Source organism: Dasypus novemcinctus, chromosome X (assembly GCF_030445035.2).
Source record: "Dasypus novemcinctus isolate mDasNov1 chromosome X, mDasNov1.1.hap2, whole genome shotgun sequence".
Lineage (NCBI taxonomy): Eukaryota > Metazoa > Chordata > Mammalia > Cingulata > Dasypodidae > Dasypus > Dasypus novemcinctus.
Window position 1 is genome coordinate 43,422,235 of NC_080704.1, and position 17,667 is coordinate 43,439,901.

A 17,667-nucleotide genomic window follows, 5' to 3' on the forward strand; every position below is an offset into this window, starting at 1 on the left:
CAAAGCCATGAGGTATTGTGATAACCAAGAATACATGAAACCATCTCAGCCAGGGGAAAATACGTATTCCTGCCTTTCTTGGGGACAAACCTTTCCTAAGACAAAAATGGCAAGAGGCTTCTATAGATATTGGCAGAGTTACAAATACTGTGCTTCCTTAATAATGCTCGATTTAAAATGAGACATAAAGCAGTAGACTACAATAAATATAATGCTTCTAAGAGAATTCATTATCAGATCTATATTGACTTATTAGCAGGAACGTATGTTTCTACTGAATTATTTAACAATATTTTCCTGTAGTATAGCCAAGAGATGCATAGACACATCAGTAGTTGGCATCAGAATGGAAATATGAACACATCTACATATACCCCTTCCCTTGCACCTCCTTCTGCCCCTCTGCAGCCAATTTAATGAGCAAGTCCAGGTGCACACTGCTCAAAGGTGGTTTAACAATTCCACGTCAAAATGCTTCTTTTCTATTAATTTAACAAAAAGATATTTATAAATTCATTAACCCATTAGCTCTATTTTTTAATCATACATTGTCACCTTAAGATACCCAAAAAGCTTAGATGTGAAGTAAAGAATGAACCATATCCACAATCGACCCAGGTATTTTACCGAAAAATGCATATATAGAACTATGGTTATAATCTACAGCTGTCTTCTAGATATAGAGGTACCACTAAGGAGCCCTTCCCTTTTGCCCTTCCTCTTCTCCCTTGTCCACCATTTCAGTGACTAAGTACAGGTCTCCGTCCAGCTCCAAGAGGTGGATGGACAGAGGTGCCCCCCCCCCCGAAGACAGTCCATCCTAAAACCAACACAAGAACCTTTATATAGGGATTATTTTACTACCTCTATTTTTTACATACTGTGGACACGGCAATAATAAAAATGCCTATAGGGAACAATGGTCAGGCTATCTGAACTTGACTCACAACTCACAGGCAAAGAACCCTTCCCTGTGTACTTCCTTCCCTGCCCCCACCATCACCCCATCAGTATCCTGCTCCAAGACATCTAGTTTAACAACCCCATTCCCCAAATACAACAATTTCTATGCACTAACAGAAAATGTATTTAAATTATTATTTTACACTACTTTAACATATGTTGTATACTTCTAAACATCTAGAAAAAGTGGATGTTTCAAATAAGGACTTAAGTTTGTTCACAATACATACAGTTGCATTGAATAAACCACACATGTAACAAAGGATATAACTTGAAAGTGTCTTCCAAATAGGAACATTCTGACCTAGAATCCTTTCCCTTCTGACCTCTATCAACTCAGTGGTTACATCTGCAGTGCTTCGAGGGGATTTTTTTTCAATCGATTTTGCTTCCACAAATAAAATTCTATGATTTTCAACAAAGTCTTCCCTAGGAATTTTAACACAAAATGTACAAAATTTATTATTTTGCTAACTCTACTTCTGTCATACACTGGCAATCACTTTAACATCTAGAAAGACTATGTGATATAAAATTAGTACTCGTTTGTCCATTATATACGCTATATACACAGCAAAGTAAAACTAAATGCACAGAACGTATATGATGATGGTTTATCTTGTCTAACTATAGACTTACTGGCTTAGAGCCCTTGGCACTTCCTTCTCCCTCCGCCCTGAAACAGTATAATCATAACATGTATTGCTCTGGAGCAATTTTCCTATAGTATAGCCATTTGGATCATTTCCAAAAGATCTTTCATATGAGCTTTAACAAAATGATATCTACAATATGTGTTATTTCACTACCTCTACTTTCAACATACTTTGTACACTTCTAAATTCTAGATGTTTCAAGTAAGGACTTAAATTTGTCCACTATATACACAGTACTTACACATGTAACAATGGTTATATTTGGAAGTGTCTTCTAAATAGACATTCTGGTCTAGAACCCTCTATTTCTCCCAATCCCTTCTCTCCACTACAACCCCAGTAGATGACTTACAGGCACATGTGTCACTTAGATGTGGTTTTACAATTTCGTTTCTAAAAGCCCTTTTCAGGAGGCAGTCTTCAATGAATTTTAGCACAAAGTGTACAAAATGTGTTACCTTCTAACTCTACTTTTGTCATATGTTGGCAACCTCTTTAATATCTAGAGAATAGATATTATAAAATCAAGACTCATTTGTCTAGTGTATGCACAATATATACAATAAAGTTAAATGAATGCACATAATATAAAGGGCAATGGATGATCAGAAATTTTCTAGTACACACTAGCAAACACCTTTTGCACCTTCTTCCTTCCCACCTCCCTCAAACCAACAATGAAAGTACAGTTCCATTTCCAAAGACAGTTATTTCCCACCAACTTTTAAAAAGCTATTTACAGTGTTGCTCTACTACCTCTATTTTTTAAAGATTTATTTATTTATCCCCTCCTTGTGGCTTGTTTTTTGCTGTCTGTTCTCTGTGTCCATTCGCTGTGCGTTTCTGTGTCTGCTTGTCTCCCTTTTTGCATCATCTTTCTGTGTCAGCTCTCCGCAGCACACGGGTCAGCTTGCCTTCACAAGGAGGCCCTGGGACACAAACTCAGGGCCTCCCATATGGTAGATGGGAGCCCAACTGATTGAGCCACAGCCACTTCCCTTGTACCTCTATTTTTAAGCACATCAAGCACTTCTAAAATATTTAGAAAGGCTAGATATTTCAAATAAGAACTTACTGGTCCACTACAAACCTAGTATTGTTAAATAAAATTGCACACACATGACAAAGTTATAATCTGAGGTATTTCCTAAACACGACCATCTTGGCCTGGAATGATTCCCTCCTCATGTCCTCTTCTCCACCACCAATTCAGTGGACAAATTCAGTCAAGTGTCATTCTTAGAGGTGGTTGAACAAAATCATACCAAAAGTCATTTACAGAAGAAAAACTTTCCAATGCATTTCAACACAAAGTATATGAAGCATGCTAATTTTACTAACTCTCCTTTGTCATATACTCTCAAACTCTTTAACATCTAGATGTTGCAAAATTAGGGCCCATTATATACACTATACATAAACCAAAAAAAAAGGACAGAACATACAGAAAAAGTTTTGTTTGAAATTGTCCAAGTATAGTCATACTAGCATCTTACCTTTTGCAATTGCTTCCCTCCCACCTCCTTCAAACCAACGAATAAGTATATAGACAGTAGTATGCTGCACACAGAGAAGGTTTAAAAATCACATTTCCAAAAGACAGTATTCCCTATGAAATTGAACAAAATGATATTTAAAAAGTAATATTTTACCACTACTTTTAACATATGTCAGGCACTTATAAACAGCTAGGCAGACTAGATGTTTCAAATAAGGACTTATTTTGTCCACTATATACAGAGCAGTCTTGAATAAACTGCACACATTTAACAAGTTATAATCTGAAAGTGTCTTCTAAATATGAACATTCTGGTCTAAAACCCTTCCCTTTTACCCCTCCTCCACCATCTCTCCCTGTGGGTTATAATGCTCAAGTTTTCAGATGATCTTTCCTAGGAATTTTAACACAAAATGTATTAATTTACTAACTGCTTTTGTCATACATTGGCAACCTCTTTAACATCTGGAAGATTAGATGTTGTAAATTAGGATGTGTTTGTCCATTATATACACTAAACGAACAGCAAAGTAAAAAATCAAATGCATGAACATAGGAACAATGGTTAATCTTGTCTCATTCTAAACACACTAGCATAGAGCCCTTTGTGCTTCCTTATCCTTCCTGCCCCAAACCAGTGCACAAAATGTGAACTCTTCAGAGAGGTGGTTTGGCCACTCCAAAACCCCCCACAATATTTCATATGAATTTTAACGAAAGTACATTTACAAAATGTGTTCTTTTTTTAAAAAGATTTACTTATTTATTTCTCTCCCCTTCCCCACCCCCACCCTGGTTGTCTGTTCTCTGTGTCTATTTGCTATGTCTTCTTTGTCCACTTCTGTTGTTGTCAGCGGCATGGGAATCTGTGTTTCTTTTTGTTGCATCATCTTGTTGTGTCAGCTGTCCGTGTGTGCGGCACAATTCCTGGGCAGCCTGCACTCTCTTTCCCGCTGGGTGACTCTCCTTATGGGGTGCACTTTTTGCACGTGGGGCTCCCCTATGAGGGGGACACCCCTGCATGGCACAGCACTCCTTGCGTGCATCAGCGCTGCTCATGGGTCAGCTCCACACGGATCAAGAAGGCCCAGGGTTTGAACCGCGGACCTCCCATGTGGTAGACGGACGCCCTAACCACTGGGCCAAGTCGGCCGCCCAAAATGTGTTCTTTTACTACCTCTACTTTTAACGTATGTCAGGATCTTCAGAATATCTAGAAGAGATATTTTTAAAAAGTACTTAGTATTGTCAGATATACATAGAGAAGTGAGGAATAAAATGACATACAGAATAATGGTTACAGTATGAAAATATCTTCTAAATATGACCAGTCTGGCATAGAACCTTCTCTTCCTCTTCTCAGCCTTCTCTGCTTCATGTCCTCTAATCCACAGAACAAACGTGGATGTGTGTTGCTGCCAGTATCGCTTCCAGAGGCAGTCTAAATTCCATCTCAAAATCATTTCTAGAAGACATTTTTCTATTATTTTTTTATCAATTGATCATTACAAGACGTGTGATTTTCTAACTCTATCATATGTGAGCAACCTCTTAGCATCTAGGAAGTCTAGATGTAGCAAAAGTTTTCTTTTAAAAGGTTGGGGGAAGGTTGAGAGGAGCTTTTTAATATTATATACACAGGCCTTCTATAAATGGCCTGTAAGTCTTTCCAAAGGGTGGTGGGCACTTACTGGCCAAATGTTGCACATTATTCTACTATTTCTCTCTTCCAATATCAAGCAAGTTCTGGTAGAACAATGACTAGCTGCTTGATGGTCCACTAACCATTATCAGAACCAATTTTAAAGGAAGAGGGAGGAGGAGTTAGCGAGACATAGCTGGACACTGGAAGTGAGAACAGGGTATTTTGTAAGGAGAAGGAGCACTATGCGTGATGGCATGGAGGCATGAGAGAACACAGCATGTTTGAGTACCTGCAAAGGAGTCAGTCTGACTTCTTAAAAACTTTTTCAACTTTATTGAGATATATATTTTATGTACAATAAACTGCATACATTTAAAGTGTGTTAATTCAGTAAGTTTGGATCCATGTATATATCTGTAAAATCACAACCAGAATCAAGATACATAATATTTCTAGTTTCCTAGGGCCCTTGTAGTCCATCTCTCCTTCTACTCGTGGCACCAGGACAATAATGATTTGCTTTCTGTCTCTATGTACTGGTGTGTCTTTCCTAGAAATTTCTGTATGTGCAATCATACTGTGTGTAAAATTTTGTGTTTGTCTTCTTTGACTCAGCAAAATGATTTGGAGGTTTATTCTCATTGTTACATGTATAAGTAATTTGTTCTCTTTTATTGTTGAGTAGTATTTCATTGTATGGATATTCGACATTTTATTTATCCATTCATTTGTGATGAGCATTCGGATTGTTTCCAATTTTTTGCAATTATGTATAAAGTTGGTATGACTATTCATGTGTGGTCTTTGTGAGGGACATATATAGTTTCACTTATCTTGGAATAATATCTGAGAATAGAATGGATATTATGGTAAGTATCTAACTTTTTATGGAACTACCAAAAGTTTCTTGAAAAACTTGCAGCATTTTCCTTTCTCACCTGCAATGTGTAAGGGTTCCAGTTTTTCCACATCCTCCCCACAGATGGTATTGTTGGTCTTTTCTTATCATAATCATCCTGGCTGACCTGTACTAGTATCTCATTATAGTTTAATTTGTACTTCCCTAATGACTAAAGATGTCGAATATCTTTTCATGTGCTAATTGGCCATTTATATTTTTTCTTTTGTGAAGTGCCTGTTCAAGCCTTTTGCCCATTTTTAATTAGGTTGTCTTCTGATTATTAAGGTGTAACTGATGTTTAAATATATATATATATATATATATATATTCTGAATGCAAGTTATTTGCCAATTACTTGTATTGTGAGTATTTTCTCTGTTCTTTGACTTGCCTTTTCATTTTCTCAATGTTATTGTTAGAGAAGCAAATGGTTTTAATTTTGATAAAGTTTAATTAATTAATTTTTCTTTTATGTTTCATGCTTTTGTTGTCTATTCTAACCCAAGATCACAAAAATTTTGTCTGTTTTCTTCTAGAAGTTTGCTAGTTTTATCTTTCACACTTAATTCTGATGTATTTTTAATTTTTCGTGTATATCATATATATTACATAGATCATACATACATGATGTAGATATGATGTAGCTAAGGGTTGGGGTTTGGTTTTTCTGATATGAATATCCAATTGTGTAAGCTCCATTTGTTGAAGAGATTGTCCTTCCCCCATTGAATTACCTTTATATCTTTATTAAAACTCAGTTGACTGTATATATATGTGGGTCTATTTCTGAAACTTCAATTCTGTTCCTTTGACTTATGTGTCTATCCTTACACCAATACTAAACCAGTACTACTCCCTCGATTACTATAGATTTATAATAAATCTTAAAATCAGGTAAGTCCTCCAATTTGTTCTTCTATTAAAAATTGTTTTGTCTAGTCTAAGTAATTGATTCCCGATGACTTGAACATAAGGTGTTATATTGGAATTGCAGAAGATTAGGACTGAGAGGTAAGCAAGGGCCAGGTAACGCAGGGATGGTTGGGTTGCAAAATTTGACCTGCCAAAAACAGAGGGGTATTAAAATTGTGGACAGAAAAGTACTGTGGTAATATTTGCATTCTGGAAACCATTCTGGGGAACTAGTGGAGGATAGGTTGAGGGGGTAGCACTAAAGGCTGAAAGACTAATAATACCTAGGCTACTTCAGTAATCTAGGAAAGAGTTGAAAAGGATTTTATTTAGGACACTGTAGCTAAAATAGTGCTGTCCAATAGCACTTTCTGCAATGATCCAAATGTTCTATACCTATACCATCCTATATGGTATCTACCAGTCACCTCTTTCTGTTGAGTTCTTGAAATGTGTCTACTATGACTAAGGAACTAAATTTTAAATTTTATTTGCTTTTAATTAAATGTAAATGGCTACATGTGGCTAGTGGCTACAGGCTACTGCATTGGACAGCACAGAAGTAGAGGAAGGAATGGACTTCAGAGATGATAAGGAGAAAAAATGGAAAGGATTTCATCACTGATGGATATTGGGGGTTGGAAAAGGAAGAAAAAGAAGTTAAAGATGACACCCAGCTTTCTGTATTGTAGTCAAATGTTTAAGATCTGTATTACCACTAGAATATAAATGGAATGAGGATGGGGACTGTCTGTATTGCTCAATGTTTTATCCCCAGCATCTTACATAGTTCCTGGTATATAGCAAGTACTCTGTATTTTTGTTGAAGGATGGAAGGAAAAGAGGGAGGATAAATAATATCAATATTAAGAAGTAATTACCATATTCAATATCATAAGGGATTAATATGAGAAGGAAATACAGGAGGAAGAAGATGATAATAATATCTGATGTGTACTAAGGACTTACCACAGTGTGTAATCTACACCACATTACTTAATTCTTACAACAGTCCTATAAGTTAGACGTTACTGCCATTTTACAGATACAACATTTTAAAAACAAGAATGGTTAAGGGACCTGAACAAAGTCACTTAGCTAAGTGTCAGAGTTAGAATGAGTTCAGTTTGAGCCAAGTTGTGAGACAAATAACTTTACCTCTAAGAGAGAGGTCTGGGCTCTAGATAAAGATTTTCGAATCATCATTAAAATGGTTTCCTGAAACATGTGAATGAAAGTGTTTGCTCAAGAAGAGAGATAATAGAATGAAAACGGAGGTCTGTAGGAAGAAAATCCTTGAAAGGAGGCTGAGAAATATTGAGGAAAGATGTAAGAACAGAAGGCAGCCCTGTCCCAAAAACCAAGAGAGAAGAGGAGGGTTGAGAAAGGGGACAGAGGGGCCCACGTATCACAAGCTGAAGCAAAGTTTTAAGAGATAAGGACAGAAATGTGTTGTGGTGATTCATGGACTTAGCAACTAGAAGGTCACTGAGTCCACACAGAAACAGTTTCCTGGGCTGCTGCAGACATCAGAGTTAGATCACAGGGCACCAAGGAGTGACTAGAAGAAGATGCAATAATAGGAAGTACACACCTTTCTTCATAAGGGTAAAGAGATAAGGTGGTACCGAGAGATAAGGCTGTCGGTTTTCACTGCTGCTGCTTTAGGAAGGAAAAATTTAAACATACTTATGAGAGAGAATACCACTATAGTGGAGGGGGAGGTTGAAGTGACAGGGCTGGGGAGTGAGACCCCAAAACACTGTCTCTTCACTAATGTAACAAGGGGGGTTGCACTATCTACAGCAATGTTACTCATACTGAGGTTGGCAGACATATAGAAGTCCATGAACTGTGAGATACTGAGATGTGGTATCTACAGAAATGGAAAATAAGCATTTAAATATTTTATAGAGCCATTCAATGCTACTGAAGCTACATATTTTAAAACTTGGGCTTTGTATCTTGTATGTCCTTGTTTTACCATTGTGGATGTTTTTCTAATGATTCACTTTTATAGGGTTTAACAAAAAAATTGGTCCTCAGTGAATTGGCCTTTTTTTTTTAAAGGCCCTTCATCACAGATAGTTTGAAGAGTACTGCCCTAGAGCAGAGATATCAAAGTTGGGTACAGAAAATGATTCCTGGTGATAGAGAGATATTATATTAGAACCTCTGTATACCACACAGACACACACATACACACACAAGCATAGGGGAGAGAGAGAAAGCCAGAGCCAGAGCCAGAGAGAGAAATTAAGCCTTATTATTATTTAACATATAGAATGGCCCTGGCATGTACACACTTTGCCTGTATGCCCAATAGTTACTTCATGAACAGAAATTCTGAGGAAAAAGTAGTTGTTGCACTATAATGAGATATTACAATGATGCCTTCAATGGGTCTTTAGAATTCAAAGTGTTGCAGGTTCACAGCCCTGGTTATGTGGATTAATGCATTATCTTAACTTTTAACAACTCATTCTCATAAAATTGAAAAGTGAATGAAAAGATTCTTAAAAAGACACTATGGTTTGATGTTAATGCTAATAATAAACATACAAGTAAACAAGAAAATGGCAGAGAGGACACTAGTTCAACTGCTAGTACAGGCTCACTGTCAGTCACATTATAAGAAAATACAGTAATAAGCTAATTCAGTCTAACAAGAAGGCAGGCAGAAAGCATTCACATTGTCAAGATGTCTCTTTGACATAAAGATTTATAGCCAATATCATTAATGTCTGAAGTGTACATAAGTATGATGATAATGGTTAGTGACATTGATTAAATTGGCTATTCATAATAAAAAAGACATTTCGCAAAAAAACTAAATGTCAAGATCATGAAGACAAGCATCTATAAATTGTCAGCAATTTTAATTCATATTCCAATCCAGTACCTCAGCTAACTTCACTAAATTTAATGATAATTATTTAGAAACTTCTTTTGATATTTTTGTAGTAAAAGATAAAAAAGGCACAAAACACTGGGGAAACACTCATTCTTCCTGCCATTGTAAAAAATGGGTAAGATAATGCAAAACGTAAAGTGATTTGTTTTACTAACAAGTATTATTTTAAGCCATATACGAAACATATGCATTCAAAGAAATCTCTGAGCATCAAGTGCAGGGTTAATGCACACAAACATGTTTTATTAGCAGTGCATGATCAAAAATTTCAAGCAGTGACATCACTGAAAATGGTGGAGTAGAAAACCCCAAAACTCTGTCCCTTCACTAATGTAATAATTAAGCAGGTAAAAGCTCTCAGAATCAAGTTTTTGGGGACTCGAGAATCTAATAAAAAAACTTACAATCACAGGGATGCTTAATAAACAAAGAAGCTGCTGACATTTGGTTAGAGAACTCTTTGGAGATTAAACCTATTCACATATTGTCCCTCACTCCCCTGCTCAATTGAAGCTGTGATGACAGCAACCCACACACCAGAAGGAGCAATATGGACCTTACTCACAGAATTGTGTTTGAGTGTTTTCACCTGTCTGGTGACTCCCTATAGTGTCAGTTCAAAAGGCTTAACTTTGTTTTGTCAACCTCAGAACTTTCTCAGGGCTCAAGTGGCTTACAGAATAATAATTGTCAAAAGCACTTAAAGGAAAATATACTAGCTACAGCTGCCTGGGGCAAAGAATAACAGTTGAAGCAAGTATTTGACAGACTAAAAAGCCTGGGAGGGAGATACAGGGGGGAATAAGGGCTTTGAAAAGCTCCGGCATATACTGGGGGAATCTAGAAGGTCTTGAACATGACTGAGATGGAAGCATGCTCAAAATACCTGAGAAAACCCTAAGCTTTCATATTTGACCTTTAAACTCTGCAGAAGCAGGAAGTAAAGGATAAGGCAGAGTTTTGAATGACCTGGCTAAATGTTGGAGTGCCCCAACACAGAGCATACACTGAGAGATTATCATTATTTTTGGCTCTAGGTAATTAAGACAATCTTTGTTAAACCACCGGTGACCAGTAAACTAATGGTACAGAATACTTCAGGGGCCACACATGATGAAGAATCTAATCCTTGCAAAAAGAGATTAGAAAACTTTTTGTAGAAACAAGTACTGTAACTTACAATAGACAACAACAGCAAACCCTGGAGAAGAGAGAAAATTTGATTTTCAGAGTCGCAACATTTTGCTATTCAAAATGTTCAGTTTTGACTGAAAAATTATGAGGTGTACAAAGAAACAAGACAGTATAGCCCACTCACAGAAAAAGAAGAGAGAAATTAATAGAAACTGTCCATGGGGAAGACAGACTTTTGACTTACTAGACAAAGACTTTAAATCAGCTATATTGAATATGTTCAAAGAGGTAAAGGAATACATGGACAAAAAATTAAAGGAAACCAGGTGAGTGATGTCTCACCAAGCAGAGAATATAAATAAAGTGTTTGAAGTTATAAAACAGCACCAAATAGAAATTCTGGAAATGTAACTCTAGACTCTGTAAAGGCAAGGAAAAACAGAGGGCGCTCAGCCATTAGGCAGGCGCCTTGTTTTCAGCCCAGGAAGCTGATTTCAGATTTCTGAACTCCACAGCTGTAAGAGAATAAATTCTATTATTTAAGCCACCAAGTTTGTAGTATTTTTGTTATAGCAGCAACAGGAAACTAATAGGTGAAGAGTTAATTTTTACAAACTTTTATTAAGAGCAGAACAATACTCCAAGAAAACTGTCATTTTCAGAAAGTGAACGAAATAATAGGTTTGCTTTAATATAGTAATTGATTTCAAAGTACACACAAATTCTTTTTGAAAATCTTATGAATAAATGTATCAAAATTAAGTTAGATTTGGCAATATTTTACTACAAATTTGCATTCCTTTTAAGATTGTCTTTTTACAAACCTTTTAGAGCTTTCTATTTTCATTCAGGTTATGAACTTCACCATACTCTTTCCTATTCTGGAACAACAAGTAACTTTACTTCAGGATAGAATCATTCTCTTTTTTTCCCTTAATAAAAAAATGAATAAAAGCAAAACATAGTTCTTTCTCTTGAGCCCTAGTAGAGTCTCATTTATGTACATTAATTACAACTTTTAAGTAAAGTCACTTGTTTTCCACAGAGAAAATTAGAGACATGTAATTGTGAATTTCTGTCATTTTAGGAGACCAGCTTTGCTCATGAATCCACATAACCCGGACTTACTCAGTTAAACAAACCCATTACACAGTGTCTTGACATGACAGAAATCAACATGTTCATTGAGAAACCCAAAGATATAGCCTCTTTGTAGTATATACAAGTCAGTAAGAAAAGTATATCAATTAAATTATGCTCAGTGATCAATGTTTAAGTATTTTATCATATAAATTATATAGACATCCCTTGAACTACTAGTTAACTCAGTATAATATCAGCCTAACTTTTTAAGTTACCTAAAAATTTTGGAAATGTCCTTCAAGCTGACATACCACACAATCTCATTACTGTAGATATACAAGTTCTTTAGAAAAAGGATTCAATTTGGTTAAATGTAAATTTATGTTTTGCATAATCTTAAACTTTATATAGAAGAAATTCTAGGTCTTTTGATCAGTAAACCCATACAAGTTTAAGAAAAACATACCCAAGTAGTATAAAACTTCATGCTTGTATTATACTTGACAATAATAAATCAGAGAAGAGTTGGTTTCATAAAATCTAAAACATTAAACCTGTCTTGTTTGCCAAGGATATATATGAATGATGTGAATTGGAATTCTTAAAATGTTTTTGAGTTGGTTTCTGGGCGAATATATATTGTTTAAATCTAGCTCATTTGAAGTATCTTAATTCAATTTCCTTATTTTGAGGGAATTTTAGGAATATTCCATTTACATAAGCAATATTTATCTAGGTATACCAATGAGAACAGTCTCCCTTAATTCTTGAGATTTTGTAATCTAATATATTAATGCCATCTGGAGGTAAGACCAATCATACACTCCCACAATCTGAGGTGAAGGTGTTTCTGAATTACAGACACAGACATACAGGCACAGCTAAATAGAGCATATAGCTTGAATTCTACAACAGTAAACACAGAAGCAGACAAAGTCCCAACTCCAGACATCAAATAGTTCTCCTCTCAGAGGGCCAGAAATTCTTGATGGATTTGAACTAAAAAATAAACAAATGAAATGACTGATAAACCAGGTTCTCTGTTGTCTCTCATCCACCAGAGACTAGATTTCTCCCAAACATTATTCCATGTGGAGAGCTCTCCAAATGGACACATCATAAAATCAAATTCCCAACCATTACTGTCAACAAAGGAAGAGATCTAACTAGCTGTAAATGAACCAATAAAATAGCAGCGCAACAAAAACCCCACAAAATTAGGAAAACAAAGGCCTATTAGTGCTTTGGATTCACTTAGGAAAGCCAAGGAGAGATGCTCCTGGGCTTTAACTATGTATGATGTGCATTGTTCTGTCAATGAAGTTTACTGGCTCTGGCAGTGAATTAATTGCACATCTCATTCTGACAAGCAAAACTATTAAAAATATATTTCAAATTCTCATGATGTTTGAAATCATGACACTCATGTAGATATGATACTCATAGATATTAACTGAACATGTGTTAAAAGAGTTCATTGAACTCATGAGGGATTGGGAAGGTGTTATAACCACTTGAAAAGAATCCAAAGATCATGGGAATATTGATCAGAAATTTTAAATTAATATTAAGCAGAGGCAAACTGGTTGTATTGCAGCATGAGAAGAAGGATATTTGAGCCTCTACTGGGCAATACACTGTGCATGTCTATCAGTGACCAACAACTTACAAAGTCTCATAAATGAGCTCAAAAACAATGTAATGAGATGACCTGGAGTGGCATCCTCTAGACAAGGTAAAGTTTCCATTTAAAGATACGTTTATTTCTACAATGTTAAAGTAAAGTTGAAAGTCAGAGTTCCCTCAAAGAGAGGGTCTAGTCATTAGGGTGACCAGGGTCCCTCCACAGACATCTCAAGGGCCAGGCCTGATCAGAGCCAAGTGAATACCAATGACATCACAAAGTCTTTGTGTCACAAAGGCTGCTTCCTGACCAATGAGGGGCTAGAGCATGGTATAAAGTGGGCAGGACTGAGCACTGGTATCTTTAGAGGCCCAGGCCAGCTGGAGTGTCAGGTTGGGCCAATTGAAGCAAAACACACCACCAACCATGTCGGGGAAAAGAAGCCATGAGAGCTCCCACAATCGTAGAACGCTGACTCCCTCCCTCTCTGCAAGAACTGAGATGGAGTTCTCTCCGAGTGGCCTGGAACGCCTTCTGCAGGAGGACCGTTATGCCCAGTACCTGCGCTCAAACACACCGGACTTTCTTCTTGCCTTTCTCGACTACCTTACCACCTACATCCTAGAACTGGCAGCCAATGAGGCCCACAACAACCATCGGAGTCATATCGCGCCACTGGATGTGGAGAGAGGAGTGCGCAACAACCGGCTGCTCCGCCACCTCTTGAGGGGTGTGAACTTCTCTCAGAGTGATGAGATGTTCCATTCCAGGAAGAACGGCTGAGGCCTAGTTCTCAAGACTGGTGGCTCACCTCAGCCAGCTCCAAAACAGCTCACAGACAAGGGAGGCATGGGTGGCTGCCATCAACATATACTATTAAAAGGTTTAAATCAATATGCTTCTGATTCCTCTCAGTTTCTGTCACTTCGACTTGGAGGTGGGTGTCTGTGAGATATCTAAGGGAAGATATCCCATAGATAGTTGAAGGGATCAAAGGTGGTGGTCAGTGTGTGGGGTGTTTGAATCAGGGATTTCAGAGAGGAGCAGTTTCTAATGGTGACACTGCCGAGAATAGCTCAGGTGGGAGTGATTGGCTGAGGTGCCTTTTGAGGATGTTGGTTGAGGGCCTTCTTGGCATGTTGATATCCCTAGAATGATAGTAATAATTGAGGTGGAGCTGAAGACTATGAAAGAGGTGCTGAATGCTTTATTGTTGATAGGGACTGTTTAAGGGGCAAAGTGAGGGCAATGAGGGTGAGAGTGGAGAGGGTGGCTTAGCAGTTGGCAGGAACTTAAGTGGGGCAAGGGATTTAGTGATGGGAGAAACAAAGAAATATGCAAAAAAGGAATGTGGTCATGCTGATTTTATTTACTAATTATTTTTATTCAACTTCATTTCAAAAAGGAAAAGACAGGGTTATTACTTAGTGCCTGATTCTTCCTGTGGAATATATCCTGTATCATGGGTACTAATACTTAAATAGGAATACTATATTAGAGCCACTATCTGACCTACAACATGCATTTCAGGCAGTTCTTATGATTCTTAAATCCTTCTGGACTTGTTTATAAATGTATTTCACTCTAAACACAATTACCAATCTAATTCTCAGATGAAACAGCTGCTCTGTCTAATCATGTATTTGCTAGATCAACATGTTGAGTCATAGCTTAATGCATGTTTAGAGAGGTGTAAGTATATTCCAGGTAAATTCTGTCCCATGTAATAGACTCGAAAGAGTATTTCATATAAACACTCTAGTGCTGTGCTAATTTAGAAATAAGCATTACATCCAGTGTTGTAGAAAACTAAGGCCTGCCCTGTGAGCGTCAATTTGAGCTTTCCTCCTGTTCACCATGTGCCCACGTCTCAGCCTCCAGCTGAGAGAGCTGGACAGAGGCTGCTCAGCAGTGTGAACAATGGAACTAGATGGCCCAGGTTCGAGATCCCAGTTCACCATAAAATGGCATGTCATCTTGGCATTCATTCATTCCTCTGAACAGCAGTTTCCTCAGTTATGAAATGGAGCTAATAAGTTCTTCTGTCTCCGGGTCTTCATAAGGATTAAGTTAATGTGTGCCTGTAATCTGCTGCCTAGCACAGTGTCTGGCACACAGCACACCCTTAATGAATAGCTGCGTCTATCTTCTGTATATACCAGACACTTAGTCATGATCTTTGCCAAGGTGCAGCAGGCCTGGTTCTGTGATTGCTGGAGGCTTGGATCCCTGGCACTGAAAACCACACCCCACTGGACCTTGAGGAGAGACAGAAGAGTGCCATGTGGAGGGAGAAGACAGAGTTAGGACAGGGGACTAGACAATCCGCACACTGGTTTCCTCTCTGCTCCCCACTGTCAGGTGGCACACCCTCTATCTGCTCTCTCCACCATCTTTCAAAACAAAGATCCAGCATGACCTGTGCCTACCTCACAATGGAGGAAATTGTGTCGGGGCTGAGCTGAGCTTAGGGCACTTTGGAAAATGTGCTTGTATAAATGCAAGAATTTACAGAATATTCATTGTCACAAAGTTCACCCCCTAAATTGGTGATTCATTACACGGAACCATGGAGCACTTCTATCACTGGCCAAACCCAGCTCTCACTCTTCTGTTTTGAGTAGCAAGCAGGCCTTGCCCAAAAAACTTCCCTTGGAGAGTCCCCTTCAGCAGATCACATGGCACAAACACTACCACCCCCATCCCAAAAGTGAAGTAGCCTTTATCTAGGGTATGAGTTTCTCATATTCCACTGTCCAACCTATAGCAACTGCCTCTAGGGTGGGTAATGTCAGGGAATTCATCATTATTAAGATTTTAATGCATTGGCTAAATAGTCTGCTTGATAAGAATTATATATTTTTGCTTGTGCCTGTGGTTTGTAGCACAAAACATAGTCTCCTGGATGCTTCCAGGACAGCCCTGCAGAGGACTTCATTCCAGGCCTGACAAGTCATAGTAGGGGATAAGCCATATGGGGATGGGTGACACGTGTGGTCAGAGGATCAGACCTCACAGTCAGCACAGTAGCCAACAGGTCATGCGGACGATGTCTTTCGAAGGGAGGCAGGCTTCCCAGGCTCTCTCAGAATCCCTGACCTTTGAGGTAAAGTCAGGGGATGAGTTTTTATGAGCTTGTGTTTATGAGACCTCTACAAAGAGACCTCTACAAAGTCAACAGGCAGGGGAGAATGGGGTAGAAAGGAACTGCCATTCCTTGAAGAAATGTGCCTCGCCTGTGCTTATGGATTTAACAAGAAATGTCAGAACATGACACGTACAACAGTCTAAATCCAGAACCCAATCCCCTTTATACATGTGCATAGGATCTCTCCAGTCAGGGGAAGAAGGGAAACAAGAGTGAGAATCCTGGCCCTTGAGAAACCATCCATCATCCAATTTAGCCGTTTTTGTGCATTTCTAAATGGTAGGAGAGAAGACTGGGAAGAAGCATTCCTGCAAGTCGGAGCCCTATGGAGAGTACAGGATTGGAGGCCTGTGCCCTAGAGGGAGTGGGGAAGCTAAAGCCAGAGTGAGCAGGATAAGTGCTAAGGAGGGTGTGGATGCCAAACCAGGTCTGTGAGCAAAAGCTTCAGGGCAATTAGGGGTCAGACATGGGTTAAGATGGCAGTAAACATCCCATATTAGAAGAGAGCATTCCAGGAGTTGAGCTTTTGAGAAACTTGGATGGCCAGGTTGGCTTGGTGTTGGCATGAATGCAAGGCTTGGGAGCTGGGCTGGCCTTTCGCCCAGTGCATCCAATGTGAGCAGAGGCATTGTGAACCCCAGGCTTCCCTAATCCCTATATCTGACATTCTGTAGACTGTGACCAGAACGAGACAGCCTGACACTTTAGAAAGAAACTTTGGAGCCCACAAATTAATATTCAAAAAAGAGGAGATCTTCTGTTAACATTACATACATGACTTCCCTAAAGGACAGATCACAATGTGGTAGTCTCCATAGCAAATGGGTTTGTTAGTCCTGTGCTGGCGTTTTAAAAATAAAATTAAATAGGGGCTCTTGATGATTAAATCATGTACCCCATCAAAGACACAATCAAATCTTAATCCATATTCCTGTGGGTGCGAGCACAACTTTAAATAGGAACTTTTGAAGATCTTATTATCAGTTAAGATGTGGCCAAATTAAATCAAGGTGAGTGTCAATCTGTATGGCTGGATTATAAAGAGATGACATTCAAATGCAATATGTCAGTAGTAGCCAAAAGTCAGTAGAAGCTAGAAAACAGTAGAAGCCAGTAGTAAAAGAAACCAGGAAGAGATTGGCATGTGATAGAGGATTGCCATCACCAGAATGCTGTAGACTCTGGAAGA

General features: G+C 38.2%; 2 protein-coding genes across 2 annotated transcripts in view; both read left to right on the top strand.

Annotated features, from left to right (window-relative positions):
* Nucleotides 1–17,667, top strand: part of SYTL5 (synaptotagmin like 5) — a 287,943-nt gene that overhangs the window by 80,584 nt on the left and 189,692 nt on the right. The window lies entirely within an intron of this gene.
* On the top strand, nucleotides 13,757–14,113 carry H2AP (H2A.P histone). Its single transcript, XM_004452785.3, has one exon. The coding sequence runs from the start codon at nucleotides 13,757–13,759 to the stop codon at nucleotides 14,111–14,113; it is 357 nt and encodes a 118-aa protein (XP_004452842.1).